The sequence below is a fragment of the Podarcis gaigeae genome (genome assembly GCF_964106915.1).
Source record: "Podarcis gaigeae genome assembly, chromosome: 13".
NCBI lineage: Eukaryota > Metazoa > Chordata > Lepidosauria > Squamata > Lacertidae > Podarcis > Podarcis gaigeae.
The window spans coordinates 7,326,377-7,347,603 of record NC_139689.1 but is presented as its reverse complement, the minus strand read 5'-3'; the positions used below and the strand labels follow the sequence as shown (position 1 = coordinate 7,347,603).

General features: G+C 46.5%; 1 protein-coding gene across 1 annotated transcript; it reads right to left on the bottom strand.

Annotated features, from left to right (window-relative positions):
• Positions 1 to 361: 361 nt before the first annotated feature.
• PRMT5 (protein arginine methyltransferase 5) lies at positions 362 to 20,112 on the bottom strand. Its single transcript, XM_083706753.1, has 17 exons — positions 19,801 to 20,112; positions 17,502 to 17,620; positions 16,748 to 16,833; positions 15,012 to 15,146; positions 14,276 to 14,391; positions 13,398 to 13,447; positions 13,106 to 13,269; positions 11,518 to 11,679; positions 10,700 to 10,777; positions 10,169 to 10,227; positions 7,888 to 8,010; positions 4,372 to 4,547; positions 4,097 to 4,206; positions 2,997 to 3,090; positions 2,637 to 2,753; positions 1,849 to 1,913; positions 362 to 743 (listed from the first exon to the last, which is right to left on the bottom strand). The coding sequence occupies exons 1-17, from the start codon at positions 19,953 to 19,955 to the stop codon at positions 591 to 593; spliced, it is 1,962 nt and encodes a 653-aa protein (XP_083562879.1). The 5' UTR covers positions 19,956 to 20,112; the 3' UTR covers positions 362 to 590.
• Positions 20,113 to 21,227: the final 1,115 nt, after the last annotated feature.

Here is a 21,227-nt window from a genome sequence, read left to right as displayed (position 1 = left end):
GTATAAATTTAGGAAATAAAATAAGCCAGCATTGCGTACAAAATATTTTCATAACAACTGTTGGGTGTTCTGCTTGGTAAGACTGAAGCGGCTCAGGGATGCTTGGGGCCTCCAGCTGACGTGCATCCTGTTGGCCCTGGTTCATTATAGACTGCCTCTGAATATGGAAGTTCAACTTAGCTGTGACAGTTAACAGCCATCAACAGGGCTATCTTCAACTGGTTTTAATTGTTGTTTAAAGCCATCTAAGTTAAGACGTCACGACAGAAGATGGCAGCTAATTCCATAACGGTTGTATTGCTTTCAAAATCAAATATCGAAAGTGAGTTCCTTGCTTCATCACAGACAGCAGCTCCAAATACACATTTGAATGACTTTATTGAAATTTCACAGACCAGACCAGAAGCAACACATGGAACAATGGCAGGTGTTAAGAATGGACCTTTCCTGGATCTACCCCCGCAACAAGGTTGGAGCCCCTCCAGCTCTCTGCACAGTCTCTGATGTCACTCTGAGTGGAAATAGGATTTCTTGTGTCTCAGGGCTAGCAGCAAGAAGAACTTGGTTAAGGGAAATGGACTTGACTCCTCTCATAGTCCAATGGTGTAGGAACGTCCTGTGGGGTTGTGGATGACGGAGCACATGGGAGAGACTACGGCCCACTCGTACCACACTTTCTTCGAGTTGCTGCAGCGCCAGAAGGCCACACGAATGCGCTCACCTGCCTGCACGTTCATGGGTTGCTGGGAGGTGGGGAGAAGAGCATTAATAGCTGAGGGTCCATTCACAAACCAGGATAACACCACCCCAACACAGTGTTATATCAGGAACCTTTGACCACAAGTCCTTTTTCCTCAGCGGTCTGCTAAAGACATTTCTTCCCTTCTCTTGTTTGGTTGTAAGTCACTTTTGGGTTGCCTTGGGTAAGAGAGAGGTTTAAAGACTCTCTCGAGGCAAATCTTTAAAAATGTAGTATAAACACAAACAACTGGGAAACACTGGCCTGGGAGCGCTCCAAATGGAGAACAGCCTTTACCAAAGGTGTCATGGGCTTTGAAGACACTCAGGACGAAAGGGAGAAACGTGCTAAGAGGAAGGCACATTTGGCAAACCCTCACCATAATCAGTTTCCACCTGGAAACCTATGTCCCCACTGTGGAACGACATGTAGATCCAGAATTGGCCTCCACAGTCACTGTTAAAACTGTTTTCATGGAAGACAATCTTACTCGGCTACGAGTAATCGCCAAAGAAGAAGAAAGCACCTAATAATTTGAGAAATAATAAATAATTTCTCCACTGGAGGCAGTCTACTAGGGCAAACAGGGCATTGCTCCATCAAGCTCAGCCTGTGCTCAGACAGTTCTCACTTGCCTACTCTTGATGAAAGCCTTGTGCTCTCAGCCCTAATTCTAAAGCATTAGGAATGTGTGGGCTAGCTGGGAGCATCCTGTTTTGTTATTTCCCCCCCAAATAGGTTTTCTTATAGGTGTGAAAACCAATTTAGAAGAACCATCCAGTCTCACCACCACCAACAAAAAAAAAAGGAAAAAAGAGATCAAAAGCAAAGAAAAGGTGTGTAAGAGGGCAGAGGAGGAGAGACAGTGGGGGAAGAAGTGGCAAAGACAGAGATGAGGAGACAGAAACCGTGTTGCCTTAAATAGCATTTGATTATCCTGGCACATATTGTTGTGTTTTCCCCCACTGAATGTAAAGCGCACAAAACGCCCACACCTTCTACAGCTGTACTTATCACCTTGGAGGTTCCCTTGGTGTAAAGTCTTACTGCCCAGCGGTAACAAGGGATGCCTTCCTCTCCCACAAGGGAGCGTTTAAGGAAGCACTTACCTTGAGAGGGAAGAAGATAGGGAACCAGGAAAACATGCCAGGTGAGTGAGTCTCAGGCCGAATACCTAGGCGGAGGAAACATTGAAAAAGGCACATTCTGCAACATCAAGGAACATCAAAGCAAGACCGCTCACTCCACACCTTCAACCTCTGAGGGGGCACACCTGGTGGTTCCCCACCACCTGAGCTTCTGTTGGCCTTTGCTAGGAACCCAACCTTGAGGCCCCTGTACGTGTGCCGCCTCCATGAGAGGTCTGAAGGGTGGCAGCACGAGAACAAGCCTTTTCTGCAGTGGCTTCCTGTTTGTGCGATGCTCTTCCCAAGGAAGTTTGGGCTGGCACTTTCATTATACACCTTTAAGTGCCGGGCAAAAATGTTCCTTTTCGACCAGGCCTTTGGCTGGCTGACATCCAACGCCCTTTGAAATTTGTTGTGGAAGGGGGATTGTTGAGTTGCTTTTGCTTTTGCTCTTATTCTTATTATGTATATTGTGGGTTTTTTATATTGTAATTTTATCCCTATATCTATAGATATAGGGCGGTATACAAATTTACTAAATAATGTAATATTAATTCTTGCCTTTTGGGAGTCTCTCAAAAAAACCCTGTTATTCGGACGGGCCTTTGCAACACAAATTTCTTTTTACCTACCAGTGGCTACTGACGTTTTAAATTGCTTTTGTTGCAGTTTTGTATGCTGCACACCGCCCTGTCGTACTTTCCATGGGCATGCGGTTTAAAAGTATTTAAATTAAATAAATAACCCCCCCTTATCTCCCCTCAACTTACTGAGAGTGATGTCTCCATACAGAGTGGTCTCAAAGTAGCCTGCGAAACCGTGAAGCACTGTGTTTACATCCACGGGGAACTCCAGTGTCTGGTAGCGGTTGTTGTCTTTGACTCTGTCTACAAGAAGGAAGGGGGTGTGGTCAGCCAAGGCCACTCCCCCTCAAAGGACGGCCCACCTTGCTCTCTTAAGGGCACAAGCTGATCGCCCACCACTCACCTGGTCTGGGCCAACCCAGGTTCTATGGCAGTTTGGTTTTTAAAGGTGTGACTAGCAGTTCTTGCCACATCGTGTGGCTAGTCTAAGCCCCACCCTCCTCAGCAGGGAACATGCGGTTAGCTCCTCTGCAGCCCTTCTCCTACCTGGGTTAGGGTGCTTGAAGGAGAAGCATGCCTGCGGGGGTGCCAACTGGTGGAAGTTGTGAAGCCGGACAACGTAAGGCATTTCAAACTGAGCCTGGGGACGTGAAAGACAGGAACAGAACAAAACGCTGTTAGGACACTGTTCTAAAATTCACTTTGCATACATGGGTGCCGACTGCTTGTTGTACTTGACAGAGCCATGTTAAAAGGTTTGCAATTATTTCCTCCTATTATTTGGAAGGGTGGGGAGTGAGACTGCTGTACAAAAACTGTGTTGGGCCTTCTTCAAAAGAATACTGTCTTCCTTCGTCTGCTGGGTTTGTGGAACTTGAACTGACAAGTTCAAAACAGCTCAGTTCATGTCACTAATTTCTCCTGTCCCTACGGACCATGTCATTCCCTGTGCTCTTAACATTGATTCTTTTACAAATCATTAAAAACAAGCGTCTAGTCCTTACTGTAACAAGCTCTTCACCTCTGATTACATTTAGGCTGGAAGCCAAGCCTTATGGGGAAAGGTTGAGAGAGCTGGGCATGTTTAGCCTGCAAAAGAAGAGGCTGAGAGAAGATATGAGAGCCATCTTGTAGCAAATGGGAAACTAGCACATTTATTATGCCCTAAAAGCCGTCAGTAACAAACACTGTGCCCTCCAGATGTTGTTGAACCACAAGTCCCATCATTCCTGGTTGTTGGCTCTGGAGGTTTGGGCTGATGGGAGCTGGGAGTTCAATACTGACATTGGCTTTTCCGGATAAGAGTCCATTCCACGAAAGCTTATGGCCGTAACATACGTTCCCATCTTCCAGGTGTACAAGACTCAGTTGTCTTAGCTGAATTTAGCTGTCTGGTCTCATATCCTTCCAAATACATTTGTATTTGTGTGTGTGTGTGTGTGGTACTAAAACAATAAAGGGGTATTTCTTTTTAACCTTGACCCAATGTTTTTATGCATTACTGGCGGTTAGAAAAAGTGCCATTTTCTGCCTGTGTCATTCAGAGTTCACAGAATCCTGCTTTTTCTCCATACAACAGTTTTTATTTCTTTTATGCATGCAGCAGCTGCAGAACTGCAGACCACAGGGCATGGAGAAAGTCTCACCTCGGGATCGCGGTCTTTCTCGCGACAGACGCGCACTTCGTTGTAGAGCTTCGAGGACGAGATTGGGCCCAGGAAAGAGGTGTAGTCGCCCGGGATGCTCACCCCTCCTTCTGCATATAGGAGGAAGGGAAAAGACATCAGGTGCTTGGAATTGGCTGGTAGCCCCAACCCACTTAGCATCTAGATGCTCAAAGCAGTGCTCCCTCTCCACTCAAAACGACCCCCAAATTATACTCTCCCTGTCCGCGGGCTGCCCTCCACTGTGCCCCACTCACCTTTCAGACAGTGCTCTGCCCCGTCCAGGCACTCTGGGGACAGCTCGTTGTCAGCAAAGGACCCCAGCAACTCCGACACCATGAGGTCAGCCTTCTCGGGGGCTTCCCACTCACGCATGTCGCAGGAGACCACAGTCACCTGGGAACCCCATTCCTCGTACTGCCAGCTCTCCAGCCTGCAGGAAGGGAAGGCAGAGGTCAAAGGGCATCAAACTAGCAAAGTTCCACCCTCAGCTGCTGTTGCCCACAGGGAGGTCCAGCTTGTGGGCTTCCCAGAAGAGGCATCTGGTTGGCCACTGTGAGAACAGGAAGCTGGACTAGATGGGCCCAATTCAGCTGGGCTCTTCTTAGGAGGCTCCTTAGGAGGGTCATAAAACACCTTGGTGTGCAGAGCAGGTTATCCCGACATTTCAATCCCACAAGGACATCAGGGAGACTCAAGGCATGGGCATGTAGACCATTCAACCCCACTCAAAGGGAGACTGGAATGAGTAACCGTTCCCAGCCTTTTGTTCCGGCAACACCACAGCTTCCACCTTCCCCCTTATCGCCACAAAACAAAGCAAGGGGCTTTATAATCTGTGCGTAAGAATATAGGAGAAGCCCTGCTGAATCAAGTCACAGGCCCGTCTGGTCCAGTATTATCCTCTCACAGAGGCCATCAAGACACCTTGGAGAAGCCTGCAAACTGGAGCATAACAGCACTGCAGTTTTATTATTATTATTTATTAACTTTTGTTTTACAATTTAGAATATACATTTAAACAACCTTAAGATATCAATGATTTCCCTTCTCCTCCTTCCATGCATATTTTATATAAACTAAACCGTTCAGTATTCCATTATTACATCCATCAAAACTTATTTACACTGTTGAATTTATCTCAATGCTGTCCATGTTTTCAAGTGTACACAATTTCCCCCCAATATATTCAATAAACATTTTCCAATCTTTAAGAAGAACAAATGTTCTTCTTGTTCTCTTATTCTATAAGTTAGATCCGCAAGCTGCGTATATTCCATCAGTTTTACGTTACCATTCTTCTTTGGTTGGGACATCGCTCGCTTTTCATTTTGGGGCTAAGAGAACACGGGCCACTGTAGTGGCATACATAAATTACCTTTTTTTGACACCTGGGAATTTCCATCTGAATTATGCCCAACAAAAAGGACTCTGTTTTTTTTTGGAAAAGTGCTTTAAAACATTTTTCCCCCAATTCATTATAAATTATCTCCCAATACTCTTTTACCCTTTTACACGTCCACCACATATGAAAGAACATATCCTCGGCCTCATTGCAATGAGCACTGCAGTTTCTAGTAACTGGTAATCCCAGCAGTGGAAGGAGAGCCTTACTATAAGGGTTAGTAGCCATCAATAGCCTAATCCTCCGTGAATTTCTCTAATCCTCTTTGAAAGCCATTCAAGTTAACTGCCACGTTCGCACAAGGCTGAGAAGGAGAGACAGGAAAAGCAAACTTTTGCTGTTTCCCAGTAATACATCTCTACAGTCTGGACTGTGGGGGAGCCTTTGCTGTTGCTCAGCTACAACTGTGATTGGGCATACACGCTAGGGCTCATGGGAGTTGTAGTCCAGCAACAGCCAGAGGACCTCAGGTTCCCCAAACCTGACTAGGACAATGCCATTTCCCTGGGGACACTGTGAACTGAACTCCACACTTGACTCACAGTATGAAGCCTCCTCACCAGTAAGGAAAAAACAAGGGTGTCATCAGGTCTCCCACCTGCAGCTTATATGGTGAGTACGACAGGGTTGGGTGAAACAAAAAAAATTCCTTCCAGTAGCACCTTAAAGACCAACTAAGTTAGTTCTTGGTATGAGCTTTCGTGTGCATGCACACTTCTTCAGATATCAAGAAGTATCTGAAGAAGTGTGCATGCACACGAAAGCTCATACCAAGAACTAACTTAGTTAGTCTTTAAGGTGCTACTGGAAGGAATTTTTTTGTTTTGACTATGGCAGACCAACACGGCTACCTATCTGTAACAGGGTTGGGTGAGGCCTCTAAGAAGGAAAAAAGCCTTTTCACACCTCATGCCGCAATGAGGTAATAGTATTATTGCTGTTATATTTAGTAATGGGGAGTGCAAATGTGCCTGTAATTATATTTTAGCAACCTGCTAAAATCTCTTGATTTATGGCAGAGATGACCGGCAGAATCCGTGACCAGAGGAAGGAGGCGGTGGAGGAAGATTGGAGAAAATTTAAAGTATACCTTAAGAACTATTGCAAAATATTGGACGGTTAAGATATCGAGAGGCTAGAAACAAAGAACTACAGCTGTAAATCGTAAATTAAAGGGGGAAACTTAATGAGAATATACAGAGAAATTGACTGAAGGGTTGCTGACACATTATAAAATAATGATGCAGAGAAGGGGAGGTATGGGGAAGTCACGTTTTATGTATTTGTTTGTGATTTGTTTGTTTTTCCTATACCCTTGTTCCTTGTTTTCTTTGTTTTGCAAAAATAATAAAAAATTATTACAAAAAAAAAAAAAAATCTCTTGATTTATTAGGAACCTGCCCAAAGAATATAAACCAATGCACAAGGTATCTGCCTAGAAGCTTCCATTTTAAACTAACATGTAATAATACAAAGCGAAGGGGGACGGAGATGAAACCCAAGCCCTCCCTAGTTCAGAAGGCGTTTTCTCTTCCCCAGTTAACAAACAACAACAAAGAAGGGGGGAGTGCCAGAGAGCAAAATTTGCACATTAAAACTATCTGTTAATCTACAGACGGGACGCAGGTGGCGCTGTGGGTTAAAGCCTCAGCGCCTAGGACTTGCCTTTCGGTCGGCGGTTCGAATCCCTGCGGCGGGGTACGCTCCCGCTGCTCGGTCCCAGCGCCTGCCAACCTAGCAGTTCGAAAGCACCCCCGGGTGCAAGTAGATAAATAGGGACCGCTTACCAGCGGGAAGGTAAACGGCGTTTCCGTGTGCGGCTCTGGCTCGCGAGGTGCAGCAATGTCACGCTGGCCACGTGACCCGGAAGTGTCTCCGGACAGCGCTGGCCCCTGGCCTCTTGAGTGAGATGGGCGCACAACCCCAGAGTCTGTCAAGACTGGCCCGTATGGGCAGGGGTACCTTTACCTTTTACCTAATCTACAGACAGCAAAACATTCTAGATTGCGGTTTCCTGCATTATCTCCCATCTCGGTTCCTGTTTTGGAGCATTTGCCTGAGGCAATAAGATGCAATGACCTGCGGGGGACTTATTGATGCAATCTTATACCTTTAAGTTATCCGCTGCAGTTACTGTCCAACTTTTGTAAAAAAAATATATCTTTCAATTTGTTAGTTTGTCCAGGATGAAGAGCAGAGCCCTGGTCCTGTAAACCTTCACAAATCCTGCAGTTTTCCGGTTTCCTTTTTCTCACAGCCAGTATGGGGGCCTGTGTGGGTTTCACCTGCTCTCCTCACAGAAGAGAGGGCACAAAATGTTTCTTTTCCATTTCCACCCGGGGGGGGAGGAAAGAGCTAAAGTACTTACGTCACCACAGCATTGGGGTTTTTCTCCACAGCGTAAATCTTGATGTGTCTGTCGGCCTGTCGCGCAGCGCGGAGGGAAGCATTCACAAGGGGCCCCCGTCCTGCTCCAAGCACCATCACCACCCTGAGCAGTTGGGGAAGGAGAGAAGGGAAAAAGGAGGAAGATGCTGTAAAGGTGAAGGGACCCCTGACCATTAGGTCCAGTCGTGGCCGACTCTGGGGTTGTGGCGCTCATCTCGCTTTATTGGCCGAGGGAGCCGGCGTACAGCTTCCGGGTCATGTGGCCAGCATGACTAAGCCGCTTCTGGTGAACCAGAGCAGCGCACGGAAACACCATTTACCTTCCCGCCAGAGCGGTACCTATTTATCTACTTGCACTTTGATGTGCTTTCGAACTGCTAGGTTGGCAGGAGATGGGACCAAACAACGGGAGCTCACCCCGTGGCAGGGATTCGAACCGCCGACCTTCTGATCGGCAAGTCCTTGGCTCTGTGGAGGGGTGCTAAAATAACAGGCAACTAAGCAACTTACTCTCCAGATGGGGGCAAGATGGCTGACCAGCTGGAAAGAGCCATTGACGCAGACCCCAAAAGCACAATAAACTCAAGGCCCACCTACGTTTTGTGACGGAAGGCCATTATCCGTGCTCCATTTCTGAAGGAAGTATGCCAATTCATGCTAGACCACATTCAAACACAAGTTGGGCTACGTCATTTTAACCAACATACGCAGTTGGATTTTTGACCTTTACTCCTCAGGAGTGGTCCTGCAGGGTTCAATGGTGTTCTCTCCCAATTTAAGTGTGCGCAGGAAACAGGCCTAGCGCTCCCGAACCCATTTTTCTCAGCGAGAGAAGAGTGAAAAGTGAAGGAGTGCCAATTTCTCTTAAAGACGAGAAATCCTGCTTCCGAACTGTTCATTCCTCTTTATTTATTTTTAATGTGCTACAAGAAACTGCTGGAGCCTGTGCTCAGGGCAAGACAGAGACAAAAAAGGAGAAAGCTTCATCAAACGGTGTGTTTCTCTAGGTGCACCCTGTGGTAGTTTTGATGTCAAGCTTTTCTTGGAAGAGCCGGCAGTAAATTTGTTGCTCCTGCGGGTGGGGGGCGGCTTGAAAGACACTGTGCAGATTAGAGGATCTGGGAGTTCAAGCAGAGTAAGAAGAAACAGGGAGAGGGCCCTTTTCAACTTATAATCCACTTATATGAAAGGAAAATGGGGCAGGTGGTGCCGAACAAGAGTTTCATCCCCACTGAGGTGGCACCACAAGCTGAACAGAACTGAAATGGTATATTACCAAAGCTTCCCTGACTGCTCATCTACTACTGACCCTGCTGAAAACTTTTCTATTCCAGCAGGCAATTGGGAATACGTCCTTCCACAATGGTTAACCAATGTTTGTTTTTAACCTTTTTATATGTTTTCCTTTTTATATGTTTTTATTGTAGGGTTATATGTTTTTATTGCTTAAAACATGTTTTTTATCTGTGTTTATATATTTTTTATTGCTTAAAATTCTTAGTTATTTTGATTTATGTGGAAATTGTTTCCCATTTGGTTGTGTATTTTTTTGATGTGGTTTATTTATTGTTCATGACTTTTGTAATTATGTAAATCTTGTTAAGCTGTAAGCCGCCTTGAGCATTGTTTATTTAACTGTGGAAAGGCGGCATACAAATAAAAAATGATGATTTTATTGCTGTAAACAGCTTTGACGTGTGTGTGTGTGTGTGTGTGTGTGTGTGTGTGTATATATATATTTGCTTTCGTATATATATATGCAGGTTTTGGTGTCCTCGGGTGTCTTCCCGTGTAAAAGTTGGGGTGTCTAGGCGACGTTTCGACGAGGTCTCACTCGTCATCTTCACGCTTTCGTAGATTTTCACGGGTACAGGAATGCAGGTTTTGGTGTCCTCGGGTGTCTTCCCGTGTAAAAGTTGGGGTGTCTAGGCGACGTTTCGACGTTTCGACGAAGATGACGAGTGAGACCTCGTCGAAACGTCGCCTAGACACCCCAACTTTTACACGGGAAGACACCCGAGGACACCAAAACCTGCATTCCTGTACCCGTGAAAATCTACGAAAGCATATATATATATATATATATATATATATATGGACATACTGATATAGAAATGTTATTATAAACAAATATAATGTGGCAATAAACGGCTGGCTAAAAAGTGCCAAAGGGTGCCTCCCAAATCCTCCCATTTCCCAGCAACCTCCACAAAAGCAGTCAAATGAGGCCAACCCGGCTCAACGTTGGGATTCTTACTCACTGAACGTTAGTTTCTTTCTCCTCATCAGGCACACGGTCTAGGAGGCACTTGTATATCGCCTGATGGGAGGGAGAATAATGGGTTGGAGTGCGTCTGTAAAAGTCAGTTCCTCTCCCCGCCATCGAGAACTAGCTGATCATGTTCCCACTCCAATCTCCCCTTCACAAAACACGTTCCTTATGAGGCCTTTTCTCTCTAGCCCAAATGTGAAGTCCTCCAGGCACTGCTAGACTACAACTCCCATCACCCCTGACTATTTGCCATCAGCTGGGGTTGATGGGAGTTGTAGTCCAACAACACCGGGAAGGCCCATTAGCAACCCTTCCCTCTAGTTTCCCCTCCTTCCCACAACATGTTGGCCCTACAGTGCTCCAACCAGCTTCTGTGTTCCACCCAAGCACAAATATTTGGCCTGTGCTCCTCCCCAGATACCCCTCCCCCCACTCTTTCCCTCCCCACTTCTTGCCCCTCTCTCATAGCTCCAACCTCCCTCTCAGCAAGCCCCACACCTTTTCTCCACCACACACCAACCTGTTGGTACTGGGAGTACTTGATAGGGTCCTTCTCAAACACCTCATAGGTCTGGGATTCCAGGTTGTCCATCAGGGGCTGTGCGGGGGGAAAAGCACCACAAGGAGAAAGGTTTTGCACCCAGTGTGGGCCACACAGCAAACAAAGGGGCCGGGTGTTTGTTAAGGAGCAGGACTTCCAGCACTGCGGGTAAGGAGATGGGCGGATGGAAAAGACACACCAAAGTAACACACTACAGAGGTCAAATGGGAAGATCACAGAATCATAGAGCTGCAAGGGACCCCGGGGGAATTCTAGTCCAACTCTTGCAATGCAGGAATCTTAACTAAGGCATCACCATCATAATTTATTAGCATCCTAAAGCATCCAGAGATAGATCAGACTATTTTAGTCCAACAACAACCTAGCGGGTGACAATCCTGGCTGCGGTGGAAGTCAGATGAGGAAGAAGAGGCGAGTGCGAAAGGCGGCGTTGGCAGGCTCTGCTCCTTTGCCTCTACAGGCTGGGGGAGGGGAGGCAGCCTCACCTGCTCCCTGTCATGCCCCCGCTGCCAGATCGATTTGGGAAGGGCGCTGACCAGCCAGGAGAGGAGGCGCTCAGCAAACCGTATCCAAGCAAGTTACGCCAAAGCAAAATATGTGCAGACTTCCTGAGTGTAGGTTTTGCACCAGGGTGGTGGAATTCAGCCAAAACACACAGCAGTCCTCTTTGCCTCGCACACCCAAGGTGGTCAGTTTTCAGAGGTGCACACCGAAGGCTGAGAGGGAGCAACTCACGTATTCAGAGCTGGAGAGGACCTTGAACCCAGGAGACTCACCTGCAGTGGGGACTGGAGATAGTCTTCATAGCCCTTTGCAAAGAGCTCGTAGGCAGAAGGAGGAGGGCGGTTCTGGCTCAGGTACTCCAGGTACTGCAGGTAGGAGCAGAACTCCTTTTCCGGATGGTGGTGGGAGCCTGTGATGATGAACTGCACCTCAAGCTGGGGGACGGGAGTGGAAGGGCCAAGTTTATTTCTTTACATCCAGCCTTTCCCCAAGGAGCTCAAAGTGGCGTACAGGGTTCTCTGCCTCCCTCCTTTATCCTCACAACAATCCTGTGAAGTAGGTCAGGCTGACAGACTGTGACAGACCCAAGGTCACCCAGAAAGCTTCATGGCTGAGTGGGGATTTGAACCCTGGTCTCCTGTATCTTAGTCCAACAGTCTAACCCCTACACCATCCCGGTTCACGCTAAAGTATCCACTCATCCACCCTGGTGACCCATCGCTCTGCAAATTATTGTTAGCGTTAATTGTGTACATGACGCTTCGGGGAACCTTCCCGGCCTGGCATGCCAGTCCCTCATCTCCCCTTTGCAAAGCCTGCCTATCAGTCATTTGATAAGTGACTGACACCTGTCAAAGTCCTGTGCGCAGCACTTCGCAAATGCCTGGCAACCACCGGACTCTTGGGAAGTGTCATACAATAGGCTTTGCAGGCTCTGCAAATCACTCAAGCTCAGCTTTTAGCAGCTGACATTATGTCTAACGTGGAAAAGGGAGGCCTGGACTAAGCCCACATGCTGGATGATCACACCCCAGATCTAAAAACAGAACCAGAGAAACAGGGGAAGGAGAGGGATGGAGACAGGAACAAGCAGGCAAATACAGTGGTACCTCGGGTTACATAGGCTTCAGGTTACATACGCTTCAGGTTACAGACTCCGCTAACCCAGAAATAGTGCTTCGGGTTAAGAACTTTGCTTCAGGATGAGAACAGAAATTACGTTGTGGCAGTGTGGTAGCAGCAGGAGGCCCCATTAGCTAAAGTGGTGCTTCAGGTTAAGAACAGTTTCAGGTTAAGTACAGACCTCCAGAACGAATAAAGTACTTAACCCGAGGTTCCACTTTAAGGTAAGATTATTTCAATCATATGTTATTTTGGCTTAGCTAGATCTCCCAGATGCCTGCTTCAACCTCACAGACTGCAAGTCCCTCAGGAGTTACCTGCCAGGCACCTGTTCTAGTCATACATCTTTTCACACGTAGAGCTAACGTTTTCTCTTCAGGAGGATTTAATTTAGCAAAATCACGTGGGGCCGTAGCTCAGAATTCTCTGCTGCTTATTCTGTCCCCCCCCCCTTCATTCCTTGCGTGCCCTCGCAAAAAGCAAGGCTCTCTCCCAAAATGGCTTTGTCGCAGAAAATGGCGCCCTAGGGAGGAGGGCGTTGTGCTCTTTCCAACGGCCAGATTTGTTCTGGGAAAGGTAAAGAAGAATTTAGACAGGTAACCCTTCACACAGGCGATAAACTCAGGGTTCCAGTGATGGAAAGAAGCAGGGAAGAACGTGAGAAGAGGCTGCTGGATCCGGCCAATGGTCCATCCAGCTCAGTATCCTGTTCTCAAGGCAGAAAAGGGGGAACCTGACCTTCAGCAGGCGGAAGACCAGGCGCTGATGCATCTTGGAGAGGACAGGGAAGCCTTTCTTATTGGTCAGGAAGATGCTGGTGGGCAGTATGGCCGCTTTGATTGGCTCCCCCAGCCAGCGGTCAATGACATGATTGGACGGCAGGTCGGGGCCCACCTCCAGCGCTGAGGAGAAGGCACAAAAAGGCGTCAAAGGGATAGAAGAGGCGCCAGTCTCTGCACCTTGAGGGTGCCAAGGGGTGCAAGCCTCCCTCCCCCAGCCTCTGGGGGTGCCCCCCCGTCTCGTCACTCACCCACGGCAACACGCTTGTTGTAGTCACACAGCGTCCGGAAATTGTGCCACCTGGAGAAACAAGAAAGTCATGTGGCCCCATGGGAAGGCTGGCATCTCCTGTCTCTTCCTCGGACCTGCATTGTCCTCTTCCCCTCCCTTCCTTCCTCTCTTTCTCCCCCAGGACTTGCTTACGCAACTAGCGGAGCGACTGATGTGTTCAGGAGATGAGTCAGAAGACTCAGGTGTTGAGTCTCGGGAGAGGGGAGCCAAAAGGCCAGCCCCACTTTGCCACAAATGGCCACACAAATTGAAACAGCCAGTATCAAAGGATCAAAACATTTTTTTTAAAAAAGAACACGATATCTAGTTCTTCAGCGGCATAACAAGAGTTCCAAGAACAAATCTGGATTCCGCCCCTGCTTTTAAAGAGAGACAATAACCTCTAGCAAGGTCAAGACCCTTCAATTCACTTCTTGCCCAGTTTTGGATAAATGAATATGGGGTTTTGGAAACCATCTCACCCTTGCCTCAAGTACTGGGCTGCATTTAGGTGAAAAAGGACCTCTTTGCAATTGTTTGTATACACGTTGGTTTAGGTATGTGATTATCCCAACTGTTTTCATATATGAAATTATGTATTTATTGCTAAGCCATTTCAAGAGGTTTTATAGGAAGAGATTAATAGTTTTTTTTAAAATAAATAAATTTGTTTTATTTATTAAATTTGTATACCGCCCTCCATCCGCAGATCTCAGGGCGGTTAAAATGAAAATAAAACAAACAAACAAAACTCAGCTTTAAAAGTGTGACTTGCACTCTGTTCTTATTCTGTAACAAACTGGCTCTGCCTTCCCAGCATCCGCCCAGGTTCCTGCTGCCAGCCAATTCCTCACTCACCATTGCCAGGTCTTCTCCTCGCCTGCGGACTCGTCCTCTATCTCCTGCACTGCCTCGTTCTCGATGACGTCGTCCCGCAAGTCCTCAGGGGCCAGCAGTGGGACCCGCATCCAGAACTAAATTTGGGGGAGGGGGAAAGGGAGGGGGGAAATGATCACATGCATGAAGCAGGAAGGAAAGCGTTGGTTGGTCCTTGTCTTCAACAATGGCCTGAGTATAGTGACAAATCGTAGGGATGGAATGAACCCCCAGGGGTCATCTAGCCCACCCCACCCCCGACAATGCAGGAATCACAGAGAAAGAATCCCTGGTGGATGTTCACCCAACCTCTGCATAAAAACCTCCGTCACCTTCTGATGAAAGATAAATTCCGATGAAAGGTAAATTAGGGTTTTCGTTTTGGAAACTGACTTTTAGAAGACACATGAAGTCAGCCCTATATAGGGAAAATTTCAGTGTTTGATGTTTTATTGTGTTTTTAATGTTTTGTTGGAAGCCAGCCAGAGTGGTTGGGACAAACTAGCCAGATAGGCGGCATAGAAATGTTGTTGTTGTTGTTGTTGTTGTTGTTGTTGTTGTTGTTGTTGTAGTATTGTGTTTCATTGCATTGCTTTGAATGGCATTTATTTTTTCATTTGTACCAACAAACAAGTGGCATGTCAGAGGGATGCAGGTGAGGTTTTTGCAGGTGTACTGTGGATCTAATGGCAGGGGGCGAAGTATTTGATGCCATTACCATGGAAGTGTGATGCCCAGTATTGATGTGGTTACACAGAACGCGGGCCAAGTTGGGGTTGTCTGCCTGCTTCAGGGGCAGCAGGAATGCTGGGAGTCCCAAGTACGCCCCAAAATTCAGCTCCTGCAACATGGCCTGGGGAGGACAGAGAAAGCATAGAACAACATGTAAAGTTATTGCCCAATTCAAACTTGAAAGGATATACGCACAGCAAAACTGGAGGAAGGTTTAGAATGGCTGGTGTTTTGTTTTTGAAAGGGCAATGCACTAAAAGAAAGGAAACCTCATTTTCCCTCCACAAGAACTCCAAGCGATACAAGGAAACGATTAAACAAGAGGTTCAGGACAAAACACAAGGAAGAACTATTGGAAATGGCCATCAGCTAAAATGGCGCCCTCCATATTTTGTTGGACCACAACTCCCATCATCTCTGACCATTGGCCACACCACACATGCTGGGTATGATGATAACTGAAGTCCAACAGCATCTTAGAGAAGGAATGCACAACCTGCGGCCCTCCAGATGTTTCTGGACTACAACTCCCATCATCCCTCATCACTGGCTATGCTGGCTGGGGCTGATGGGAGTTGTAGTCCAGAAACATCTGGAAGGTAGAGCAGGTTGTGTACCCCTGGTCTAGAGTGTACCATATTGGCTACTCCTGGCTTAGTGGCTCAGGGCCTGCTTTGCATGTAGAAGGCTAGAGATTCAATCCTCAGAATCTCTAGCTAAAAGAATATCAGGTAGCAGGTCTGGAAAGAGACCTTGGAGAGTTTCCACCAATCAGAGTGGCCAATGCTGGGCTAGAACGACCAAAGCTCTGTCCCTTTATGCAATGCACATTTAATTTATGGAATTCAGTGCCACAGATGTCATGACAGCAATTGGCATTATATTATTAATTCAATTTATATGCCACCCTTTATCAAATGATGCCAGGGTGGCGTACAATATTATAAACACATTACAGAACATCATTGACAAAAACATAATAAAAACATAGTAAAAAGCATTCCAATGTACAGCCTAATAATAAAATAATCATCAGAATAACAGTCTTCTATCCCACAATTTTACAGGCCATAGATTATTTAATAGCCATAGGCCTGAATAAAGAGGAATGTTTTTGCCTGGCGCCTAAAGACATGTAACGATGGCACCAGGCGAGCCTCTCTGGAGAGAGCGTTCCACAATTGGGGAACCACCACAGAAAAGGTCCGTTCTCTTGCTGCCACCCTCTGAACCTCTCTGGGAGGGTGGGGACATAGCAAAGGGCCTCGGGTGAGAAGTGCAGGGTCGGGTCAGTTTGTATGGGGAGAGGCGGTCCTTAAGCTATTGACCAGTTACAAGTATCTGGTCAAAAAAAGGAAGCACATACTAATTTATATTTCAGACGATATTAGTTAGGATACTTAGGACCAGGCATTCCCATGCCAGATACCTCCACTTTCCACATGCCAGGAACACACAGAACATCATCTGCTGAAATGTTTATTCAGCACGTCAACAATAAATTGAATTTACACAGATTTTAATAGACAAATCAACATCCCCTGCTTATGATCTGGCTGGTCACTGCTGAAATGGTGGCCAAGACAGAGTTTTGAGTCTAACATGGCAAGGTAGTTTTTAAAGTCTTGGTGGACAGTTTCTCCATTTCCCAAACAGCACACACAAACCTTTGTAGACCATCTTAGAAACACCTCCCAACCCTTTGTTGCCAAGCTCACTCACCGCCTCAGAATTCCTGCGAACCTTTTCCACATTGGAGTCTGCCCGGATCCATGGGGACAGTTTGCCCACAATCAGGGTGTTCCAGTCTGCAAGGAAGCAGGATGTCAAGGAGAATGTGACCATTCATTTGGGGAAAGACAGACAGCTTGTTCAGAGCCAATAGCCACAATAAGAATGCAGCTTGCCCTTTAAAACCAAATGAAAGCTTTTTTAAAAAATAAAAAAAAACTTGTACTACTCATGAGTCACACAGTAACAAGTACTCAGTGACCTCCTACTAAGGAACTATCTCCTCTCTCCAAATTTTTATCCAAATCCAGACCTCCCAGCATTTGTAGTGGAGCTTCCTGCAGCCAATCAGAAGCCGCACTTTGGTTTCCGAATGTTTTAGAAGTCGAATGGACTTCTGGAACAGATTCTGTTTGTCTTCCAAGGTACGACTGTACTTTTTACTGTGATTTTGTTCCTTTCTATTAAACTTTGTTTCTGGTAAGCTGCATAGAGGTAAAGTAAGTGAGATATATATATATCTAGAGAGAAAGAGAGTTAAATAAATAAATAAATAAAATAAATAAATAATACTAAATATTATTAAATATACTAAATAAATAAAAAATAAACCAAAGGGCCTTCCCTACACCAAGCCCTTGAGAATACCACTATATTTTGATAAGTAAATAAATTCGTTACTTCCCGCCCAGTCTTTAACCGACAGAGAAAGCAACAGCCGCAATCTGGGTTCCCAAGTTCTCACCTCTCCCCGAGAGCAAGAGGTCAGAGCGTGTCTGGGGTCCTGGTCGGTTTTTAGCTGGCTCCTGGAAAAACTCCCCCTTGTAGCGAGGGTGGAAAATGGGCATGCAAAGGAAATCAAACCTATTGGGTGAGGAGAGAGGAAATTGAGAAGTTAAGATCCTGGTACCACAAGTTAAAATGACAACACTGCATCCCACCGGCACCTGAGATGTGTTTGGTTGGGATGCAGAAAAGAGCCTTCTCTGTGGATGTGTCTTGAGTTTGACAAGGGAGTCACATCTTAACAAACAGACCCCATATTTTCTATACATTTAAAACAGTATCATGCCACAGTTTGCAAAGGGTGCTGAGAATTGTCAGGAGTTGCCTATTCCCCGCAAAGAGCTACAATTCTCTGAGTGCTTTAATAAATCAATCCTTTTCCCCAGGGACCTCTGAAGGAAGCTGTCTGTTTGAACTCGCATGATATAGCTTTAAAGTATAGTGCAGATCCACTCGTTCTGTTGGCCTTCAATTGTTGTGCAAGACCATTTACTTCCCACTTGGCCAACCAGGCAATTAAATTTAACCTCCCTGATAATGTTAGTTCACGTGCTACCTACTGCCTCTTCTCTCTAATCACTGATTATTTCATGGGTTTTTTGTTGTTGTTTTAACCTGCCAATCAGAACATAAGCATCTTCAGCATCTCTACTAATTGAAAGATGGAATAGCAAATGCTTTTTTAAAAAAAGATAAGCTGCCTGTAGTTTTTCTAAGTTTATTAATTAATGGATTAAAATGATTAACTAGTGGATTAAAATTTTAATACGGTTGTACAGCTTATACCAACGTCCCTTCCCCATTTCTTTTCTTTTTGGGGATGATGTTATCTTTATAGTGGTGATAATCAACACAGTCTCCAGTGAATTGTGGAGTTTTTTCTATAGAATCCCTTGAGACAGAATTGAAGCTTGAGCAAGAACTGGGGAAAACTCTCACTTGTTGGAAAAGTTAATTTATTTTCTCCTCCAAGGCAATCAATATGCCACTAACAATGGTCACGTTAACAGCCAGGTTTCACCTATAGCTCTGCAGGTTCATGACCGCAGTAATTTGACTGAGAAGAAATCTTACAATATACAGTACAAAGACTGAATCTAAATTTTTAGACCTACAAAATATATATGGCAAAGGATGTAACTACAAAGCTAGAACATAGTGTCTAAACACAGCAACTCACCCAGATGATATCAAAGTTCATGCCTGGCTAGGTGGTTGCAAGCTACTTCCCAAGCGAGGCTGAGGGTGCGGAAACTCACAGTTTAAGTGTTTCCTCAATGAATCATAGAACAGGAAGGACCCTAAGGGTCATCCAGTCCAACTCCTAGCACTGCAAGAATCCTGCCCACAGCCATCCCTGGGTGGGCTCAAACAGCCAGACTGAGCTATTGTGCCACCTGCTTCACTCATCAGTGAGCTTAGTGGCAGAAATCAAGCAGAACTGCCACCACACCCTAGGGCAGCGGTTCTCAACCTGTGGATCCCCAGATGTTGTTGGACTACAACTCCCATCATCCCTGAGCTCTGGTCTTGCTGGCTAGGGGTGATGGGAGTTGTAGTTCAACATCTGGGGACCCACAGGTTGAGAAAGGCTGCCCTAGGGGAAGATTCCTCTACGTCAGAGCTGGGGAGCCGGTGGCCCTCCAGATGCTGTTATAGACTCTAGTGTCAGCCCCAGCCATGGCGGCCAAACCCTTGACTGGGTTACAAAAGTTGTAGGCCAGCAAGATCTGGAATGCCAAAGGTTCCACTGTCCTGATCTATGAAACGGACGCATTGATCCCCATCAATCTTATCTGTTCAAAAGTGGGACGGTCTCCCTCGGGTGGTAGTGGACTTTCCTTCACTGGAGGTTTATAAGCAGAGGCTGGATGGCCATCTGTCATGGATGCTTTAGCTGAGATCCCTGTGTTGCAGGGGGTTGGACTAGATGACTCTTGGAGGGCCCCTTCCAACTCTACCATTCTACGATCTTCAATGCTAGAAGAGTCTCTGCCTGCTGGGAAGCTGTTGGAAGCCACACAGAGGCAGCACCTTTGCATTCTCTGAGGTCAAGGGTCAGGTGGCATGACCTCTCCTGGGGTCAGAGGTCACCCCGGGATTCTGAGTAAATGGGAAGGCATAAAAAAGCAAACCCAACCCAACCAGCCTTCAGCCCGGGATGGTCCCAGGTGACCCGCAGGTAGAGGTCAGGGGTCACCATGGCACGCTTAGGGGAGGGGTCAAGGGTCAGCAGAGGACCACGTGGTCCCTCTCACCCCTGCCTGGCGACCGCTCCGAGGGTGCCCGCCACTTCCGGGACGCAGCTCAAGTCCCTCCCGCAGGAGACGCGCGCCGCCGTCGCCGCCGCCGCCCCCGGCCCCACCGCGGACGCCGCTGCAGCCGCCATCGCCGCCGCTGCGCTCGCCGCCATCGCCCGCCACACAAGGAGCCGGGAGCCCGGCAGCCGCGCCCACTTCGTCACCCTGACCAATCAGCGGACGCCCTCGGAGAGGGGTGGGAAATAATAAAAGGTCCAGCCAATCGCAGGAGGCCTTTCCCGGGCAGGAATAAGAGGAGGAGCCAATTAGGCTCCAAGCCGGGGGCGGGGAAATAGCATTCTAGCTCAATAAGGCGTCGGGGGAAAGAAATCGGTTTCCCATCATGCTCTTGGGTGGAGAGGCGCTTGAGGTCTTTTATATTCCACTGATATTAACATCAGCATGCCTTGCTCTCCGCTCGTCTGAGTACTGCAGTTCCCGTCATGCATCGCGGCACAGGTTTTCAGTTGTTCATCGCGCTCGCCCGGCGTAGCGTGCTCTATAGGCAAGGTGCCGTGAAACTCACAGAACGTCCAAGGGCCAGTGGCGCAATGGATAACGCGTCTGACTACGGATCAGAAGATTCTAGGTTCGACTCCTGGCTGGCTCGGAAAGGGCGTAATTTTGCCCCACCACCCAAAGACACCAGTTTAGAATTAGAAAATTTTAACTAGGTAATGTTATTGCCATTTAGGCATTGACGTTATTTTACATCTAGCCTCCACCTCATACTGCAGGGGGAATCCGCATAAAATAAGCCTGCCCAAACGTGGCTAAATAAATAAATAAATAAATAAATTCATGTGAACCTATTAGATTTGAGCAATATTTAAATACAGCAGGAAAAGTCCTAATTTTTCGCATTGAACAGTTGAATATTTCCGTCCAACAACATATTTGCATTTTAAATTCCCAAGCTATGAATATTTGCTTGCAGACTTAAGAAACCCTTTAGCTACTACTGGGAACAAGATAGAAAGCTGGTTTTCTTTTATGCAGTTAAATATGGGCTGCTGGCAGAACGCCCTTATTTGTTTTTCCTAAATAATGCAGTAGCAGAGCACATCATCATTGAAAAGTCATCCCTTCTTCTCGCCTTTGAGGTATTTTTTTAATGCATCAAAGTTAGCCTCTTTTAAAAGCAGTAACGCTTTTTAAAATAATCAAAAACAAATAGCAACCATTGCAAAGTTAATTAATGGAAGTTGTCTATGATATACTGAAAAATACTGCAGGTGTCTTATTTTTAAATCCCTTTTTACCAACAGCAGTCTATTTTTAATTTCTGTGTTTTTTAATTTCTGCGTTTCACTGTATAGCTGTTTAGTAACACAAAATATATCAGGAAAACTGACTATCCACAGGTCTGGAAGCAGATAGATAGA

What these genes read in the sequence shown, in the direction of transcription:
- PRMT5 (XM_083706753.1), bottom strand. Translation starts at nt 19,955, where the DNA reads ATGGCGGCGAGCGCAGCGGCGGCGATGGCGGCTGCAGCGGCGTCCGCG. An exon ending in GAGGAGAAGACCTGGCAATG is followed by an intron (nt 13,448 to 14,275) that starts GTGAGTGAGGAA and finishes TTGTTTCTCCAG; the next exon opens with GTGGCACAATTTCCGGACGC. An exon ending in AGTACTCCCAGTACCAACAG is followed by an intron (nt 10,228 to 10,699) that starts GTTGGTGTGTGG and finishes CCCTCCCATCAG; the next exon opens with GCGATATACAAGTGCCTCCT.